The sequence below is a fragment of the Schistocerca americana genome, chromosome 1 (genome assembly GCF_021461395.2).
Source record: "Schistocerca americana isolate TAMUIC-IGC-003095 chromosome 1, iqSchAmer2.1, whole genome shotgun sequence".
NCBI lineage: Eukaryota > Metazoa > Arthropoda > Insecta > Orthoptera > Acrididae > Schistocerca > Schistocerca americana.
The window spans coordinates 137,963,417-137,983,866 of NC_060119.1; the positions used below are offsets into that span (position 1 = coordinate 137,963,417).

At 39.0% G+C, this 20,450-nt stretch overlaps 1 protein-coding gene across 6 annotated transcripts in view; it reads left to right on the forward strand.

The window, feature by feature from the left end:
• The first annotated feature begins 1,450 nt into the window (after nucleotides 1-1,450).
• LOC124550852 overlaps nucleotides 1,451-20,450 on the forward strand; it is a 54,360-nt gene continuing 35,360 nt past the window's right edge. Inside the window, exons 1-4 of one of the 6 annotated variants that reach the window (XM_047125596.1) lie at nucleotides 1,451-1,479; nucleotides 2,421-2,564; nucleotides 2,687-2,755; nucleotides 5,821-6,111. In XM_047125596.1, coding sequence (XP_046981552.1) covers nucleotides 1,459-1,479; nucleotides 2,421-2,564; nucleotides 2,687-2,755; nucleotides 5,821-6,111 — 525 coding nt within the window. In that variant the 5' untranslated portion in view covers nucleotides 1,451-1,458. Of the gene's footprint in view, nucleotides 1,480-1,550; nucleotides 1,720-1,880; nucleotides 2,216-2,420; nucleotides 2,565-2,686; nucleotides 2,756-5,817; nucleotides 6,112-20,450 lie in introns of those variants that run through there. The other 5 variants (XM_047125587.1, XM_047125611.1, XM_047125603.1 and 2 more) reach the window with 5 other exon arrangements.

A 20,450-nucleotide genomic window follows, 5' to 3' on the forward strand; every position in this document is an offset into this window, starting at 1 on the left:
TCCATGAATGGTTTACAGGACAATAGTTTCTTCGCAGTGATAGACAGTTCTTATCAAACTCTTCTCTAGCACTAAAGAGCACTACACACGCACCAACCGACCGATCGGAAGACAAACTGGATGTGTGTAGGCGTTTTCGCCAACCGACCTACCGTCCTTTTTCGTCAAGCTGTCGGACGGGTTTGACCACCCGATAGCTGACCCCTCACCACTTCACCCGATAAAGTGATGCATGTGTAGTGGACTAACTAGTACCTCTGGTCTTATCAGGTATCTATTCTGTGTTCAGTGGGTGCCCGGAGTTCGTAATTCCTCCAATATGCTGAGAATTCAGAACGCGGATTACAGTTGTGCGGACAGCTAACACCTACTTGCACCGACATCCACCAGTACTTCGAATTTGTTGAGCATATGGTATAATTTTTGGCGAATACTCTTCCATATATTTCTCAAAAGTCAATCGTACATTCATTAAGCATTACAGCAGCCGAATATAACTAGATAAACTCTTATTTTTGAATGCAGAGCGTAATTTTCCCTCAGCAGCGGTTACTCCATAAAGTTTTAGACATGCAGATGAATTTGCAGTTAAATGTATATTTTGGATAATGGTCTCTGTACAGTCTTCGGATCTTCATCACCGCCGGTAATTATTTCCTATAGACACTAATATTTTAGGTATCGCACATTTTGGCTGTAAATTTCTAGTCTCTGTAGTTTAGCCATGATCCAACGTTCCAAAATTGAACAGTGATTGTTCACCCAAAACCACCTTAGATGCGTTCACCTAATAAATCTTTAATTTTTTTCCCCAAAAGTATCATAGCAACATATCGAATACACGCGAAATACGACAACTCGTGAGTATAAGTACCGTAGCGACAGTTTATGCCACGGCGATCCTTGCAATCTTGGTCTATCAGTTTCTGTGCATATATTACATTATACATCTGTTAACTTCTCTGATCTCCTGGACACATTACCTACTGGATACAGACTCCAGTCAGTCCTTCAAGAGATTATAAAGTTGACTTGTGCTCGATTAAATTGAAACACATCATATTGCCAGGAACACAGATTATCAAACAACTAATTATTCCATGATAATTCATAAGATAGATCAATGACGAAAAACAACTAACTACTACTGTACGAGGTGTCACCAAAGAAAAAGCATAAATGTTCCCACCACTGTCACAATTCCATACTTCAGCTCCTTTAAAGCCAAACAGCCACACAAATCAACAGCAGGATGTATGCTACAGGTCCGTAGTATGCTTTATTGTAATCGTGTGTAATATGTACTTCGTTGATACGCAGAAGATAATGGATTCTTCGTTACAAAACACACACTACTTTCTTCGGAACACCACTGCCTTCTGAAAATTTTATTTGTGAGTTTCAATTCAACCGATATTGCCAACGTTACGACAACCGAGGTAAATGCAGTACGAGGTAATGATGGTTGGAAGCCATTTTGTTAGTATATCCAATTTTTTTTCTACGGTTAAAAGAAAATACACCTAGTGACCTACTGAAGCAAAGGCTAGAGTGACTTGTTTCTAGATAGGATAAGAACTTATGAAAATTCATAAAATTTGGGAAACAAAGACTCATTTTGCTCCAAATTGTGTTATTTACTTCGTCCAAAGATTGTAACTGATGATTCGTAAATTGTAAAAGTCTTCATAAATATCAAGCAAAAACTAATATGAAATGGTCAGTTGTTCAGCAGCTCACTGTACAAATAATTCAACTCAAGGTTTCAAATTTTATAGATTTCCAAAAGATCCCATTAATTTAACGAAATGGTTAAGAAACTGTGGTCGATTCAACTGGCTGCCGACGCCAGGTTCGTGTTTATGTGAGGTATGGGAAGGTTTGTAATAACTCGAAGGTACTGGCGTCGATGTGATGGATTGTTTTGGAAGTGTGCGGATTGTAGGTTAAGAGTCCTTCAGTATTAAGGAGTGCTTGAAACGAAGAGAGTTTCATAACTCAGGCTTTGCTACTTCTAATACGATAACTCGGCACATCATACGTGTTTATTAGGAAATAAAGTGCAGTTTATTTCTACCTTTAATGAGTCCAAAATACCCAGCGATGACATGACGAGACGAGTATTGTTTGACATGCCTTATACCGTAACTACACTTTTAAAGACCTGTAACTTGAAAGTCAGCTGGAGCGTACAAGAGCGACTCCATACGTAATGGTACCTTAAAATCTCTCTGTTGATGCTATTTATTTTGCGTAGACTTTCATGTAGTTTAGTTATAACAAAGAGTAATTTTCCACGTAAGACCAGGAAAGAAAGTTCTTATTAAATTTATGACCTAGCTCTGCAAGATTGTTTGTGTACAAATCGCAAATTTGTGTTGTGATCCCTGTCGTGTTTTCATTTAACGACATTATTTTAGGTTCACTTCGATGACAATCAGTTTGAAAACCATCGAGCAGATGGTTACAGGAGACTAAAACCTACTGCTGTGCCCACTTTGTTTACTCTGGAGAGAGGCCCCACATCATATGGCAGACTACAGAGGACAGATAATATTAATAATGTAAGTGCTTTTGGTATTGAAACCTTCAAAGTTATTAATGCAACTAAGATTTGTTCCCATCATCTGTACAATGATGCGAAAAAGCATAACCACCTTATGTCACACTTGTATTAAATTTACAGGAGCCATTGTGCTATGAAGATAGCATAACCATCTTTGAGTCAGATGATGATCACGCAGAGATGGTCGAGGTAAAAATAGTATATATTTTTTTCTCTCTCTTAACTGGATGTTGATAACAGACCATGAAATGGTACCTTTGTTGCATACAGTGAAGACAGACCTACAATGGAGAATTTGTTTGGTGTTACCATGTTACACTTTGAAATTGTGTGTTCTCCTATGAAATTGCTTAATCGGACTCCTTTCTTTTTATCTCACCAATTAGGAATACATGTTATTTTTCTTGTACAGTGTGTGCAGTATTATGAATGTTTTTGCAGTGGTAATGAAGATATTCGAATTAATGTCCCTGTAAATTTTGTGCTTCCCATTACAGAGTCTTCTCTAACATATGTATAACTGCATTAAAATTCAAAGAACTGAGGGATGTAGTTGTGAACGTATTAATTGCAGTTAATGTATAGTTTGACACCACACCATCTTTTTTTTTTTTTTTTTAATTTACAGACTGAAGATCTGTGAGAGAGGTGCTCGTTGTGATATTATCTGTGTATAACTGTCTTATGTCCTACATAAGTGTCAACTATAGGTAAAAATTATGTACTGGACTCGCCTTACATATTTCAATATAGCAAGGATATAAACATTCTTGCCTTTGATAATTCAAATTGTCAAATTTCAGTCTAACATAGACATTGGGGTGTGTTACCAATCAATCTAACACCACAACCAAGCTTTAAAGGTCGGTCCAGTACTACACTTTAACCCAAACATGTCTAGCCAAATGGTTGTACTTTATTTTAATTAAGTGTTTTAGTCTCCTCACACAAAATAGTATCATTATCAGTTCTTTCTTTCTTCAAAGTCATCACTACATAATCTTTTCAAAAAGAAGATAGGAAAACACTTCGAAACTAAATTATAAATCAAAGTAACTTTAATAAAGAACTAGATATACATGAATTGTCACATAGTAACTTATCAACTGACCAAGTCTGGAGAAGCGCCCGCAGTGTACACACAACAGCGCTAAAATTTTTGAAATTGGTGCCCACGGTTAAGAGTGTATCAGTAGCCAACAAAGTCTTAACTGACTGGTTCGAAGTTAGAAATATTCAGAATTATACGTAAACACTTACCTGTATAACTGGGCGAGCACTAAAAACAGGATACGTGATCCTTCGTCTGCAGGCGTAATCTCGATTTGCATACTGATAGCTGGCTGTCTCGCAACTGGACACTAAATAATGAGACTGAAACACTTTAGTGTACACTACAAACTGCTAGCTACTAGTTCGTTACTAAAGGATCCTATGTGTGAGCGAGTATCATGTAACCTGCTTCTAGTGCATGTCTAGCTTAGACTCTCTCTGTTTTATGTTCTAAATATTTTCAAATTTCTGGTTGCTGTTTGTTATGTAGTTAACGGTAGCCTTCAGTTTCAACAATCAGAGTGCAGACATGTTTGCGTTGTGAGTGCCTTTGTGGGCCTGTTCAGTTGACAAGTTGATGTGTGATATATTCAAGTGCATATAGAAGTTAAATTTGTAACTTAGTTTTTAGTATGAGGAGGAAAAATTTTAGGAATGTTTGGGTGGCTGTGAAATTTTTGAGCAGTAAGAGGTTGCACAAGTTGGACAGGATTCATGATGGAAACATTAGACAAGAATTTGATATATTTGCAGTGAATAACAAAATAGAACAACATAAAAAATTGGAGGGAACATCTGGAAGAGATGAAAGCAACAAGGATTCCAAAGATGGCCTTAAAATACAAACCTAAAAGAAAGAGGGATAGAGAATGGCCAATTAAAAGACAAAACGGAGGCTAGAACTGGTTGATAGGCCTAACCTGTGAAAGGCAGAGGGCGATGAAGTAGTTTACTATCCCCCATTTTTTTCTGTTTAATCATGATGTGAAGACTTTGTAAAAAGTCAGAACCGAGTGTGATTCTGTTGGTGTGATCTGTGGCTGAAATACTCATTGCAGATAATAACCATACTCAATTACCGATGTTGAATGCTTTAACATATTGCAACTTCTCTTAGTACAGTAAAAGATTTAAGTATGTATTGTTTGTGCTTTTAAGCCTTCTTTTTTTCTGAATTTAGCTGGCTGTAAGAGACCCAGTCAGTTTGTGTGTGTGTGTGTGCTTTTTTTTAAAAGCAATTGTGGTGATGATATCGGCACATAGGCTAATTGAATGCTAAAGAAACAAATTTTTTTTGTTAACATATTATGTCCTTAGGAACTGTGAGTGTAATAAATATATTTGGTCTGCATTTTCCGTTGACACATTGACCCCTTAGTTGTCAGTCAGTCAAAATTAAAGTACTTGAGACAAACATGTCACATCACCCACCAATTTTTATATTCGGACAAAAATTCATCATTTGACTGACAGCACCACAGTTGTTAACCATTTCTTCTTGCACTTCTGTTCTGTTGTGGCAACAGCTGGTTATCAGGCAACAGTATATATTATTTGGCATATTTATTACTCTACACAGCACTTTGAAGTTTTAAGTATGTGAAACATTTAACGATTCATTGCCTATATTGTTTTAACTCATTGGTAATATTACAAGAAAAGGTAGGTGGAGCTTACTCCCTTCTCATTCTTTCTTTCCTCCACAGCTCCCTATTAGTGGATTTGAGCTTTATTCATTAGATCCTTGAAACACACTAATTGGTCAGTTAGGTGTGCGCACTGTATACATCTTCATTTATTCAGGCTCACAGATGAGTGTTTTTTAATTATTCCTTCTTAAGCTGCTGAAGAGACTTTTCAAAAATGTGAAAGTTAAAGAAACTGACATCTCTCTTCACTGCAACTTTGTGTGAAATTTGTAGCCACACCATTTATAACACACAAAATAAGGGAAAGGCAACCACTCACCTATAGCAGATTGATGCATGGAGCACAGTAACACACAACAAAAGATGGCATTCACACTAGCTTTTGAGCATTAGATCTTTTTCCAGCATTAGTAACACACACTCACACTCCCATTTCCATGGCAAGCCTGACATAGATGATCTGAATTTCTGATTGCTAGTGCTTAATATAAATTGAAACTCAGTCTCGTGTATTAAAGCTGATATGTAATTGTTTCTTTATATCTACAGCAGCAGAGGATGACATTTGTACAAGCTCGTATTGATGAAGTCAGAGACACATTTCGAGGACGCCAGACATCAACACGTGGGCGGAGACGTGGACGGCCGAGGAAACGTCCAAATGATGATCTTGACGAGTGGACTCCTGACAGACCACGTGCTGTGCGGGGCCGCAAACGTGGCAGACCACCTGCCGGAGGTGGAAGGGGAAGGCAGGCAGCGTCAGTGTCCCCAGTTCGAAAGGCTCCACGAGGCCGTGGTAGAGTGGCTAATGAAAGACAACGACCGGGTCCAAAACCCAAGGTAGGTTTCACTAGAACACAGCATTTAAAATGAGCAGTACTCTGTTTACAGAAATTTTATTGTACATTGAAGTCAGAGCTGCAGAATTCATTTCTTGAGACATAGTTGGATCTTAGAAATTGTCAGAAAAACTGTACATACCTCCAGAATGACTCTTTTTCTCTGCAATGGAGTGTGCAACAATTTAAATTTCCTGGTAGATTAAAATGTATGCTGGACTGGAACTGGGACCTTTGCCTTATGCCTTTGCAGGTCAAGAGTCGTGCTTGGATAGATTACTCAGTAGAGCAGTTGCACCTGAAAGGCAAGGTCCCAGGTTTTAGTTGTTGTCAGATACATAGTTTATATCTGCCAGGAAGTTTCAATATGTGCCTCATTTAAGACCTCTTGGATGACGTTTAATGAATATGTGAATAGACACTGCAAAGGCAATGTCAAGCTTGACAGGATATAAGGGAAAGGGATTGTTTAAGGTGACATACATTATAAGATTTACTATCTGTAACAGGCTGTAATGTTGAATGTAAAATTGTGTTCACTGTGATTTTTTTGTGACAGTTTCACTGTAGCCGCACAAAAAAAAAGAAACTATTCTACTCCATATAAAGGCTCTCTCTTTTGGATGGAAATACTCACTACATCCAAAGCATCCAGTTAGCTACCAATGACTTCTATGTCGTTCTAAATGTCAAGCTCATTGGATTGCTCAGTCTTCAATGTCTGAAATAGTTTGGTGAATCGGGAGTTCCTGAGCTGTGATCCTGCAGTCTTATAAGAGCACAAGTGCTGGGCATACTTCAGTGACCACCATGTAGCATGCTGATGAAAAAAGTTAACTTCTCAAATGATGAGAGGGGTTACAACTGCTATAAAAGTCCCTCAACCAATAAGTCTGTAAATGCTGAGGAGTTAGACAGCTGTTAGGGTAAAAGTCATTAGCAAGCAAAACAGATACAGGGATCTGTGAACACAGGGTTGTCATAGCGAGAATGAATATTGTAACCCCAAATCCTCCAAAAACAAACAAAAAGTATATCTTTCCAAGAAAGCAGATAAAAATTCACTTGACGCTATCCTGAGAGGCAATCTCCAGTCCTTCCAAATTAACAATGTAGGTGCAGACCAAATGTGGCTTGAATTCAAAGAAATAGTATTGGCAGCAATTGAGAGATCTGTACCAAATAAATTGACAAGTGATGGAGCTGATCATCCTTGTTACACAAAAGGGTAAGAACACTGTTGCAGATACAATGAAAAAAATGCCAAATTTAAAAAGATGCAAAATCTCCAAGATTGGCAATCTTTTACTTCAGTGCGAGATGCTTGTAATAGTTTCCACAGTGTAACAATCTCGAAACCTGGCAGAAAATCCAGAGAGATTCTGGTCATATGTGAAGTATGCTAGTGGCAAGACACAATCAATGCCTTGACCGAAGATCTGTACCCAAAGACTGGAAAGCTGCACAGGTCACACCAATATTCAAGAAAGGTAATAGGAGTAATCCACTAAATTACAGGCCCATATCATTAACATCAATATGCAGCAGGATTTTGGAACATGTGCTACGTTCGAACATTACAAATTACCTTGAAGGAAACATCATGCTTGTGAAACACAACTAGCTTTTTACTCACTCAGTGTTGAGTGTTATCGACAAGGGATTTCAAATTGATTCCGTATTTCTGGATTTCTGGAAGACTTTTGACACTGTACCACACAAGTGGCTTGTAGTGAAATTGTGAGCCTATAGAATATGGTCCCAGTTATGTAACTGGATTTGTGGTTTCCTGTCAGAGGGGTCACAGTTCATAGTAATTAATGGAAAGTCATAGGGTAAAACAGAAGAGACTTCTGGCTTTCCCCAAGGTTGTGTTATAGGCCCTTTGCTGTTCCTTATCTATACAAACAGATTTCAGAGACAATCTGAGCAGCCGTCTTAGGTTGTTTGCAGATGATACTGTCATTTATCGACTAGTAAAGTCACCAGAAGATCAAAACAAATTGCAAAATGATTTAGGAAAGATATATGTATGGTTCGAAAATTGGCAATTGACCCTAAATAACGAAAAGTGTGAGGTCATCTGAGCGCTAAAAGGAATCCATTTAACTTCGGGTATATGATAAATCAGTCAAATCTAAAGGCTGTAAATTCGACTAAATATCAAGCAATTGCAATTACAAACAACTTAAATTGGAAGGAACACATAGAAAATGTTGTGGGGAAAGCTAACCAAAGACTGTGTTTTATTGGCAGGACACTTTGGAAATGTAACAGATCTACTAAAAAGACTGCCTACACTTTATTTCTCTTACTCTGTACCCCGTGGTAGCTGTTTTTGATGTTTCTGGGTACCACTTTCATTCATTTATACCTGTATCCATTTATTTTACATAATTTTCTGGCTGAAGTAATTTTTGGTCCCCTTTTGGGTTCGACCTACAATTTTTTTAATTTTTTTTTTTTTTTTTTTTTTTTTTTAATTGTGTACTGACTGGAGAATAATGCTACATTGTTGAAGATCGTTTGCGCACAGTAACTGTGTAAACTTGTGCACTTAAAAGCCGACGTAGTAGCTAGTCTGACAAGGTGGCGGTTGTTGTTTATTTTTTCAATAGAGCACACCTTACCTCATAATGGCTGAAGGACCACACTTTCAATGCCTGAGCTGCTAGCTCCCCAGACTTGCCACAGAGTAGATGCCCTTCGTCTTAGGACATCAGGATTTCTGGCAATCACTATCGTGCTGAATAATGTTTCCTGTGGTTAGCTGATGCCTATGAGGAGAAACCTTGATCCGAATAAGTGGCATCTCCATGGTCATTTGGCATATGAAACACATCATTCTAAAGCAATACAATGGCTGTTCTGATCTGGCTATCTCAAGAGATATGTATCAGAATTTCAAAGCAGGTAACAATCCAACTGCCTTCCCTACCCTGGCTACCCTATGGGAAGACAGACAAGCCAGAAGACTGGTAATGAAACAGTTTATTCAATACCTCGAGCTGTGCCAGAAGAGATGGATGTAGATGGCAATACTTTTTCAGTAATGAAACCATTATTTGGAGAAGTAGATGAATTGTAAAAAAAAAAAAAAAAAAAAAAAGGTGAAAGGGGTCGTAATGATTAAAGCGTCCTGTGCTGCACAATCTCAAGTGCTGCAGACATGCCAAACACTGGGCGACATACCAGTGAGTATTACTCCACATAAAACTTTGAGTGAATATGGTACAGGGAGTTACTTTTTAGAAAGATCTTAAACTCCATACAGGAGAGGAGCTATGGGCTAATCTAAAATGGTGAGAAATAAATTTTGTCTGTCTGGTACAGAAAGGTTCAAAAGATAACAGACTAGTTACTGGTGCTTTCGTCTTAGGTTTTGAAGGTAGTGTCATCCCAGGAGAGGTTTTTGATGCTTATGTTTTGGACACACATCATCCCCGACACGGCAGACCCAAAATGTGTAAATTTCATTAGATCACTACACAGAGGTTGACTTTACGAACAAATTTTTTGTGTAAACTATACGGAATACAATTGCTGACAATATTTCAACTGGACCCCTTTCAGTCACCTTTACGTGAGCCATATGAGACAGACAAAGATGTCTTCTGTTCCGCAATAGATAGTGTACTGTGGGAATTCCTTGCATGCATCAAAATAAAGTTGACAGCCGCACTACATTAACCAGTGGCAATGCCCTCACTGGTGTAATATGGAACATGGAACTTGGCTGTCGTAAGCATAGCTGCTCGCGACAGCCATCTGTGCATTTGTAGTTTCGAGCAAATTGTGGATGTGACAGGATTCCACTCATTACCAGATGGTAGCCACTACCGTGGTTGCCAGATTTGGCGTCGTGCATATTTCCATGGATTCGTTGACAGTAGAGTCCAGAGAGATGTTGCTGTGGATATACTCCATTAAATAGCTGCTTGAGGTGCAAAGTTTGGCAACAGCAGACTTACTTGACTGCAAAAGGCAAGTGTGGCATTGATGTTCAGTGCAGTGGGCTTCCACATTGGTACCACCCCTCTACAAAACATTGATTTATTTTAAACACCAAGGGCAAAAGAACATACGTAAAATCAAAGATGAAAGAATGCTGGGAACTACATGTTTCTTCAGTGACAGTACATACCGCAGTTTCACAAGTGTGGTCCAAGTTACTGCAGATTTGTGGATTTCAAACCACTGATAGTATCCAGGGAATACTGAAATTAACACCAGTTCCTCTGACATTGCTGAACTTTTAGCAGTTTTTTTTTCTCAGTCTTCTGACTGGTTTGATGTGGCCTGCCAGGAATTCCTTGCCTGTGCCAGCCGCCTCATCTCAGAGTAGCACTTGCAATCTATCCCCTTAACTATTTGCTGGATTTATTCAAATCTCTGTGTTCCTCTACAGTTTTTGCCTGGTCCATCTCCCTCCAGTAGCATGAATGATGTCTTAACAGATCTACTATCATCCTGTTCCTTCTCCTTGTCAGTGTTTTCCACATAGTCCTTTCTCTCTGATTCTGTGCAGAACCTCCTCGTACTTTACTCTATCAGTCCCCCTAATTTTCCTGGTTTTCCCACAGTCCATGTTTCACTACCATACAATGCTGTGCTCCAAACATACATTCTCAGAAATTTCTTCCTCAAATTAAGGCCTATGTTTGATACTAGTAGACTTCTTCTGGCCAGGAATGCCCTTTTTGGCCAGGCATGCCCTTTTTGTCAGTGCTAGTCTGTTTTTGATGTTCTCCTTGCTTCATCTGTCATTGGTTATTTTGCTGTCTAGGTAGCAGAATTCCTTCACTTCGTCTAATTCATGACCGTCAATCCTGATGTCACGTTTCTTGTTGTTCTCTTTCTGCTACTTCTTAATTTTTCTATACTCATTAGACTGTTCATTCCATTCAGCAGATACCGTAATTCTTCTTCACTTTCACTCAAGATAGCAATGTCATCAGCCAGTTGTATCCTAGATACCCATTCACCTTGAATTTTAATTCCTCTCCTGAACCTTTCTTTGATTTCTTTCATTGCTTCTTTGATGTACAGATTCAACAGTAGGGGTGAAAGACTACATCCCCATCGTACACCCTTTTTAATCCGAGCACTTTGTTCCTGGTCATCCACTCTTATTATCATCTCATGGCTGTTGTACATATTGTATATTACCTCTCTCTTCCTATAGCTTACCCCTGTTTTTCTCAGAATTTCGAACATCTTGCACCGTAATACATTTTCGAATGCTTTTTCCAGGTTGACAAATCCTATGGACATGTCTTGATTTTTCTTTAGTCGTGCTTCTGTTATCAACTTCAATGTCAGAATTGCCTCTCTGGTGCCTTTACCTTTCCTAAAGCCAAACTGATCATCTTACAATCCTCAATTTTCTTCTGTGTTCTTCTGTATATTATTCTTGTCAGCACCTTGGATGAATTAGCTGTCAAGCTGATTGTGTGATAATCCTCACGCCTGTCAGCTCTTACAGTCTTCGGAATTATGTGGGAGATATTTGATGGTATGTCATCTGACTCGTACGTTCTAGACACCTGTGTGAATGGTCATTTTGTTTCCATTTCCCCCAATGACTTCAGAAATTCTGATGGAATGTTATCCATCCCTTCTGCCTTATTTGTTCTTAAGTCCTCCGAAGCTCTCTTAAATTATCATTCTAATATTCAATCCCCTATCTTCTCTAAATGGTATCCTGTTTCTTCTGCCACGTCAGACAGATCTTCTCCCTCATAGAGGCCTTCAATTTACTGTTTCCATCTATCCGCTCTCTCCTCTGAATTTAACGGTGGCTTTCCCGTTGCACTCTTAAAGTTACCACCCTTGCTTGTAATTTCACAGAAGGTTGTTTCGACTTTCCTATATGCCGAGTCAGTCCTTCAGACAATCATTTCTTTTTCAATTTCTTCACATTTTTCATACAGCCATTTCGTCTTAGCTTCCCTGCATTTCCTGTTTTTCATTCCTCAACAAATTGTATTTCTGTGTTCCTGAATTTCCCTGATCATTTTTGTTCTTCCTTTCATTGCTCAGCTGAAGTATTTCTTATGTTACCCATGGTTTCTTCACAGTTACTTTCTTTGTACGTATGTTTTTCTTTCCAACTTCTGTGATTGCACTTTTCAGAGGTGTCCACTTCTCTTCAATAGTGTTGCCTACTGAGCTATTCCTTATTGCTGTATCTATAGCCTTAGAGACCTTAGTGTATCTTGTCATTTCTTAGTACTTCCATATCCCACTTCTTTGCATATTGATTCTTCCTGAATAATCTCTTAAACTTGTCTATTCTTCATCACTACTACAATGTGAGCTGAGTCTACATTTGCTCCTGGATACGCCTTACAATCCAGTATCTGATTTTGGAATTTCTGTGTGACCATGATGTAATCTAACTGAAATCTTCCCGTATCACTCAGCCTTTTCCAAGTATACCACCTCCTGTTGTGATTCTTGAAGAGAGTATTCGCTATTACTAGCTGAGATTTATTACAGAACTCATTTAGTCTGTCTTCTCTCTCATTCTGTGTCCCAAACCCATATTCTGCTGTAACCTTTTCTTCTACTCCTTCCCCTATAACTGCATTCCTGTCCCCCATGACTGTTAATTTTTTTTTGTCTCCCTTCATGTACAGTATGACCCTCTCAATATCCTCATAGATTTTCTCTATTTCTTCATCTTCAGCTTGTGACGTCAGCGTGTGTACCTAAACTATTATTGTCAGTGTTAGTTTGCTGTGGATTCTGATGAAAATGACCCTATCTCTGAACTGTTCACAGTAACTGTCTGTGACCTACCCTCCTATTCATAATGAATCCCACTCCCGTTATACCATTTTCCGCTACTGTTGATATTCCCCTGTACCCATCTGACCAAAAATCCTTGTCTTCTGTCCATTTCACCTCACTGACCCCTACTGTATGTAGACTGAGCCTTTGCATTTCCCTTTTCAGATATTCTACCTTTCCTACCACGTTCAAGCTTCTGACATTCCACATCCTGACCCGTAGAACGTTATTCTTCCATTTGTTATTCAGTCTTTTTCTCATGGTCAACTCCCCCTTGGCAGGCCCCTTTTGGAGGTCAAAATGGGGGACTATTCCAGAATCTTTTGCTAGTGGAGAGATAATCATGACACTTTTTTACTTACAGGCCACATGTCCTGTGGATACACATTGTGTCTTTAATGCAATGGTTTCCATTGCCTTCTGCATCCTCATGCCGTTTATCATTGCTGACTCTTCCGCATTTAGGGGCAGTTCCACACCCCAAGGACAAGAGTTCCCTGAACCTCTGTCCATTCCTCCGTCCTCTTTGACAGTGCTGTTGACAAAATGAGGGCGACTTCGTAGGCTGGAAGTCTTTGGCTGCCAGTGCTGATTATCAATCAAAATTCAAGTGGGGGTGGGTGTCGAACCCAGAACTGAGGATGTTTTGATTACTATTCAAAGATGCTACCCCTAGACCACAGGTGTAATGTGCAGAAATGTCGACATCTTAGAATTATCATTGTACTTTTGCCCAGCGTCACCTTTTAATGGTATGTAAATCTCAATGGACATGGTGACCTACAAAGTGCCATTTACAGCATGGGAACTAAATACTGGTGTAAATCCCCAGGACCAGATAGCACCCATAATCAAATGCTTAAATGTCTTGGTGCCAGTAGTAGAAACTGCCTCAAAATTTTTTAACAAGATGTGGCAAGACAGTGAATTTCCATCCCAATGGAGAGAGGATATCACAGTAACTATACCAAAACCAGGACAAGACCTAAAAAATAGAAAAAGCTGCAGACCGATCAACCAAACAATCACACCAGCATTGTATGTTGATGATATTTGTTTGTTTTTGCATGGGACTGAAATTTATTTTTAATAACACACATTAATAGTATCATCAATACATAGTCTGATGACTGCAAATGAGAACTCGGTAATTTACCTTAGTTTATTCATATATGAAGTAACTTGTGTGCATTGATTATTTCACATCATGTCAATTCTGCAAATCGGTGGATGATAATGCTGCTTTACTCTGTAAGTATTACAATAATGGGATCAAATTAGTTTGATCACATTTTTAGCTTCAAGCAATGCTACCAATATACATTGTCCCCCCTCTTGTCCCCTCAGTGCAGACCATTATCCATCAATTAAAGTTTGTTGACTTCACGAACCCTCTTAGATGTCAATTCCAATTTGGTGGAACAGTGCTGCTGCAAGTGGGTTTGGTACTGGATGCCTCAAAGGTAATTGCAGCATATGCTTCCATCATCGACATTTGTTACAGTGGATCGGTAGAGACCTGGCCAGTGATACCTATTTCAATCTTGAATCTTCTCAAATCCCAAGTGATCAGATGTTGAATTGTCTAGGATATACTTCATGGCTGCTGGCTGCAGATGAGCTAGGATGACGAGCAACCATTCCTGACCATTGGATGATAGTTGCTCTTATTTAACGTTCCCTTTATTAATTGGAATCTTCCTTTGGTCAGTTCCTCATTCTTCAAGGCTTCTTTGGTTTTAAGCAATGCTGGATCTTCCCAGCTGGTCAGCAGCAGTTTCACTTAATGCAATGATTGAAATTTCGTTCACGCTGTTGTGTTCCGCCAAAGGATTCCTTGATAGGCAGTCAGTATCCTTTTCTTTGCATCTATTTTTGTATTCCATTGTGATGAAATACTGCTGAAGTCTCAGTGCCCATCTTGCCAGCTGAACCAATGAGTCCTAGAGGCTGTTCAACCAGCATAGGGAATGGTGAGCCATCACAACTGTGAATGGTTTGCCAAACAAATGTGGATGAACTTATCAGCCCAAACAACTCGGACACTCGTTCAGTGCTCCTCTTGAACTTGGAGAGCACTCTGGAATTTGTGCTAGAACTACCTCTATCCCAAAACCATTAGCATCAGTGTGAAGTACTATGTAGACATTCTTGTCCTCCAATCCTAGACTGGAGATGATGATAGTGTCTCCGTAAGGACAGTGAAAGACTACTTTCATTGCAACTCGTTCCAGAAAAATTGGGCATTTCCCTGCAGTAGTTCTTGAAAGTGAATGGTCTTAGTACAGAAGTTCTTTACGAATTGCCAGTTGTAGAAGCACATTATGAGAGAACTTCTCACATCACAAATGTGTTGAGCAGTCAGAAAATCTGTGATTGCTCTAATTTTCTCTGGACCAGGACAGACTCCAGCACTATTCACTCGATGCCACAAGATTTTTATTTCTTGGGTGACAGAGGCACTGTTCTGGACTCAGCTGGAGGACCTGCGTTCTGAAATACTTTAACTTGCTTGTCATTGAAAAAACAATAATGTCATCCAGACAGCAAAGAAAAGGCAGACTGTCCATCATACCTTCAAAACGGCTGGAATGTTACATATCCAAAATGGCATAACTTTAAACTTGGAGACTATCAGGAGTAATGAAGGCTTTCTTTTTCTCAGTCAGCCTCATCTTTCCAGTAGCCTGCCTGTATGTTCATAGTTGAGAAATACTCCTTCCAAGCAGTCAATGATCATCATAGCTCAGCAATGGACAAGACAGCTTTCTTAACGATTTTGTTCAGCCTTTGGCAGTTGATGCAAAAATGGCTTGTTGTGCTTTTTCTTCAGGAGGACTGACAGAGAGGACCATTGACACTCTGAAGTTTCAATCATGTCATCTTGCAACATCTTCTCTACTTCCTCCTGGATTATCTGTCATTCAGCCAGCAACACACTATATGAGCACTGCCTAATTTGTGGATGATCCCCAGTGTTGACAAGGCATTTTATCGTGTGCCACTTAGTGTGTCGTTTCTTCACTTCAGATCTGTAAACATTGATGCAGAATGGCTGTTACTCGCTGACATTGTTCCTCAGTCAATCAGGTCCTATTGGCAGTTCTACTGTAGTTTCCTCCTCTACATTGTTTGTTGCGGTAGCAGAGCACAGTTCTTCATTGATGACACTATGCTGTCCTTTCTGGATGGGTACAGATGTCCCTCTGTACATAATTGTAGGGATGAGTGGTTGCTGCTAGTGACAATTAGTGATGAAAAGATTTCCATGACCATCTACAATGCTTATGATCCTAGCTGGTATGTAGATTTCTTTGTGAGCCAGAGTAGCTGTTTTTAACTTGACAGAAGATTCCCAGTTCAACTGTGCGTCTTGACTGGCAACTGGAATTCGTCTTGATGACGATGACAAGAACAACGATGATGATGATGATGATGGGATAATACCACCTTCAGTGGTAAACAACAGCACAAACCAATCTTTGTTATTGTGCTTACGGGAATAGCTTCATCAGTCTGGAACTGTGATCTTCCACAGTCTGACTGCTTCCAATGCCTGCAAGAAGTCACATACGAGATAACATCATCACTATATTATGTTAAAATGACAAATTCAAGTGGCTGTGTTCTGTCATTGATAGTTATTCTTGAAATACATGTTCCTGTCACCTGGACATATTCGTCATTTGCAACTCCAGTACAATCACTTTTGTATGTTGGAACATAGTTTTCCTTCGTGACAATAAACATTAGGTATTACAGGAACAGACGCCTGTGACTCGCCTAGAGCCTTGATGACTTGGCCGAAGATAATGTCAACGAGATTTCCTGTCATCTTGGTAACTGTCATCGATGGATGATTTTGTCTATGGCAATGTCACCTCCATAGATGGCCAACTTTTTTAGTTTTCTTGAATTCTGTAATAGGGAATGGGTATGGCGTGTTGAGTGACCTCTTACAGGGTTCAGTGATGAACTTCGGTCAGCAAGTAGATTATGATTGACTGCAGTTGACTGATGTGAATAGGACTGTTGTGATGGTTGGCGTCTTGTGGCATTATAGTCGTCGAGCACTCATAATCTTTCTCTGTGGTAATGTGCAACGTACCCAGGGTGCCCACAATGGAAACAGATTGGCACGATTCCTCCATTTTACTTATTGTTGTTGATTATAACTGCGTTGGTTCTAAGCTGGGTTGGTGTTTGGTGGTGGCAGTGTATATCCTAGTTGACAGTCCATTCTTCATAGCGATTTTGATTGATTGTGGAAACTGGTGCAAAGGATCAATTCACTTCATCTTCAATATTCTCTATTACCTCCTGATGTGTTGGCTGCCACACACAGCTGTCTCTCTTCTCTTTTATTATCTGGAATGTGAAAAAGGCAAGCTCGTGGTGGTCTTCCCCTTCTGCTGTAGGGATCACATTTGACAGTCAATCATACCTCTTTTGTGTGACTCTTTTCTGTTGGAGTTCAATTCGCTGTCACCACTTGATAACTTCCTCTGTCATTGTGATATCATTTACCAGAAGAGTTTGGTACATGTCTTCTCTGACTCCTTTCATCAATTGTGAGATTTTGTTGGGATTCACAAACATGGCAAAACATTCTGTATGTATGATTGTGACGCTTATCCATGACTTTGGGACCTGTTGTTATTCACTAGTTGTTCTGATAAGTGAACTTGCTGTTGATTGTCGCAAAATGTTTTCTTCAGTTCCGCTGGAATTTATCCCAGCTAATGCGCTTTTCTTCATTGTTCTTGAATCATTGCTGGGCTGTGCTATCCAAGTAAAAGTATGCATTTGCCAGACATGTCATATCATACCAACTGTGCTCTTCTGTATGGGGTTTGTTGACAGATATTGCCACCTGATTTGAAGCACTGAATGGGGTCAGTGCTCCAGCATAGGTAAGCCACATCACCGTATGCATGTGCCTAGTCACGACTGGTAGTGCAGCCCAGCTAGCAGTGTTTGCCGCAATGGAGGGGAGTGAGCAAGCTCACCCTGCACATCACAGATTTGATGTCCGGCTCTGGCACAGCTTGCTGCATTTTAGCAGGGTACAGCCCTGCTCTGCACTGGCACAGATTGTCATTCAGTTTTACTGGCTCTGTTGCCGACAACTCTCGGCACATTGGAGACATGAAATAAAAATATATTGCACCTGAGTGTCTGCTACATATTCATCCACTTATACCTAAATTAGGGAACAAACTCTAAAGTGTTTTTGGGTCCCTATCGTACTACTTTCTTTAAACTCAGTCACTTTTGGCCTAGCATAGCTGCTTACTGAAATATGCTCTAAGAAGAGTGTGTGGAATTTTAATATTTTTGTTACAGTACTTCACTGCCACTTTCATCCTCCACTACTTCATTAGCTCCTCTGGCACAGTATTTCATGATGTTTTCTACATATTGCTTCTCATTCTTTTTTTTTTTTTTGGCTGATGTGCCTCCTGCTCTTTTTTTCTGTTGCAATATTAAACCCATTAATGCATTGAGTTGATTATGTAGTTCCAGTTAACAACTAGTAGTTCCTTCCTATTGTTGATCAATAAGCAACCCTGAGCAAGGTGTGCTACTATGTGTAAGGTTTTCTCCCACTCTTCTGTACTTTCTAAAGGTCCTGAATCTTTAGATTCGTCCCCTTGTTCCATTTTGTTGTCACCATGATGCTTGTTGATCCCACTAAATACTTCTGTTGTTTCTGCCACCATGATAATTTATAATAGTGCAAGGTTAACAATCACCACTCGGCTCGAACAAGGATCATTTCATGCAATGTGGTCTAGAGGTTCCCACATGACCATCATGGATTTTGCTAAAATTTTGTGTGTACGTTTGCACATGTTCCCAGTAAACATTGGTATTGTTTCATGATCACTAATTCAGTACTTCTAGAGAGATAATCATCTGTTTGATCCCAAATCACAAATATCAACAGTGAACCCCTGAGTTTTCAGCAATTTTGAGACATACTATCTCCAGAAACAAAACTGGGTCTTCTGGTACAACTGTTTATGCTCTCTTAAATCAAATAATAATAATAATAATAATCTGAGCAATTATCATATGAATAATTTGAAGCAATGTCAGTTGAAAAAACATAGGCTTGAAAAAAGTTTGAAGTTTAGCTTTTTGTATATCCGGGAGTAATTGCAGGATAAAACTGAAACTTGACATGTAATAACTTACTTATACAAGCTCTTAGAACTTAAAATTTCATCCTCATATGCTTTCCGGTAGTTTAAAAATTGAGGGCAAAGATGATGATTTTTCTGTTGAAGCCATTTTCATTAGAAAGACCATTTTATAAATCACCTAAATACTAGATTCGGTTTTGCAAAGTGAGTACATAAGGCTCTAAAAACAATAAGGTGAAGGTGCATTCAAATTAGGCCCATATTCCACTGGTACTCAAATCTGACATCTTTTGTTATGAAGTACTTTGGGTTAGTTGGACTTTAACTCGTATGGTACTTTCTGGGAGAGGCATTATCATAAGTGGGATAAAGTCCAAATAACTCAAAGAACTTCATAAGAGGAGTGTGTTTTTGTCATGACTCATCGTGACATACTTGTCTGTTTTTCTGCTCTAACTACAGAATCAGACTGGTTATGAACTACACAATTTAACTTATCATTGCCAAGGCAATGGAAACCATGACAGTAAGATTGTTGCATAACGGCTGCAGCACACAACTTATAAGTAGCCTTCAGGTTTTACACCATTGTCACATCGTGTAAATTTTGGTGATGTTCATAGCAATCTGCCTGACATCTTTTGGAATTGTTTTCATGTTACAGAGAATTATTAGTGTCTCAATTTATTATGTAATGCTGTTGATGTGCTAGTTTAATTCAGATTTAATGTATAGTGTACTTTGTGTTACGATTTATGTGGAACATTAGTGTACTGATGAAAAATTGTATAAATGTGTTGCTGTGGTCCGTAGTTGCTTAGCTACTGGTGTTTCTTTTTAAAGTGAGAAAACCAGCACCCCCATCATCATAGGGGCCATTCCCAATAGCTGTACAACAGCAGCCATGGGTGAGTTTCTTTATCACAGGTTCCCAAACCTCATTCTGGGTTTCTTTACACAGAATCCCATGCTGATGATACATTTATGTATGTGTCGAGCCAAAGCTATAAGAGGTCTCTTTTAGGATCCTAAGCTTATGTTTACTTCAAGCTACTTGAATTTTCATAGGTTTCATTAATTTTCTGTAGAATGTCATGATACTGCCGGCTAGGTGAAGTGACTGATGGGATTGTCTGGGAAGAAATTTTAGTAAGGCAAGACTCAAAAAATTACTCTTTTTCAAATGTGATTACCTCAAATTTTTAATTGCAAAAAGAGGAAACTATTATTTCTATTGGATTTCTTATTCCAGAACCAAATATAGTTTTTAGGTGGTTTAGAATGTGGTCTTTTCAAATGAAAATGGTTTAAGAGTGTTCAGAAGATTCTATTTTGTAAAAGTGAGCCAAAAATAGCCATTTTTTGCATTTTTAGAAAAATCATAAACCTTACCCTC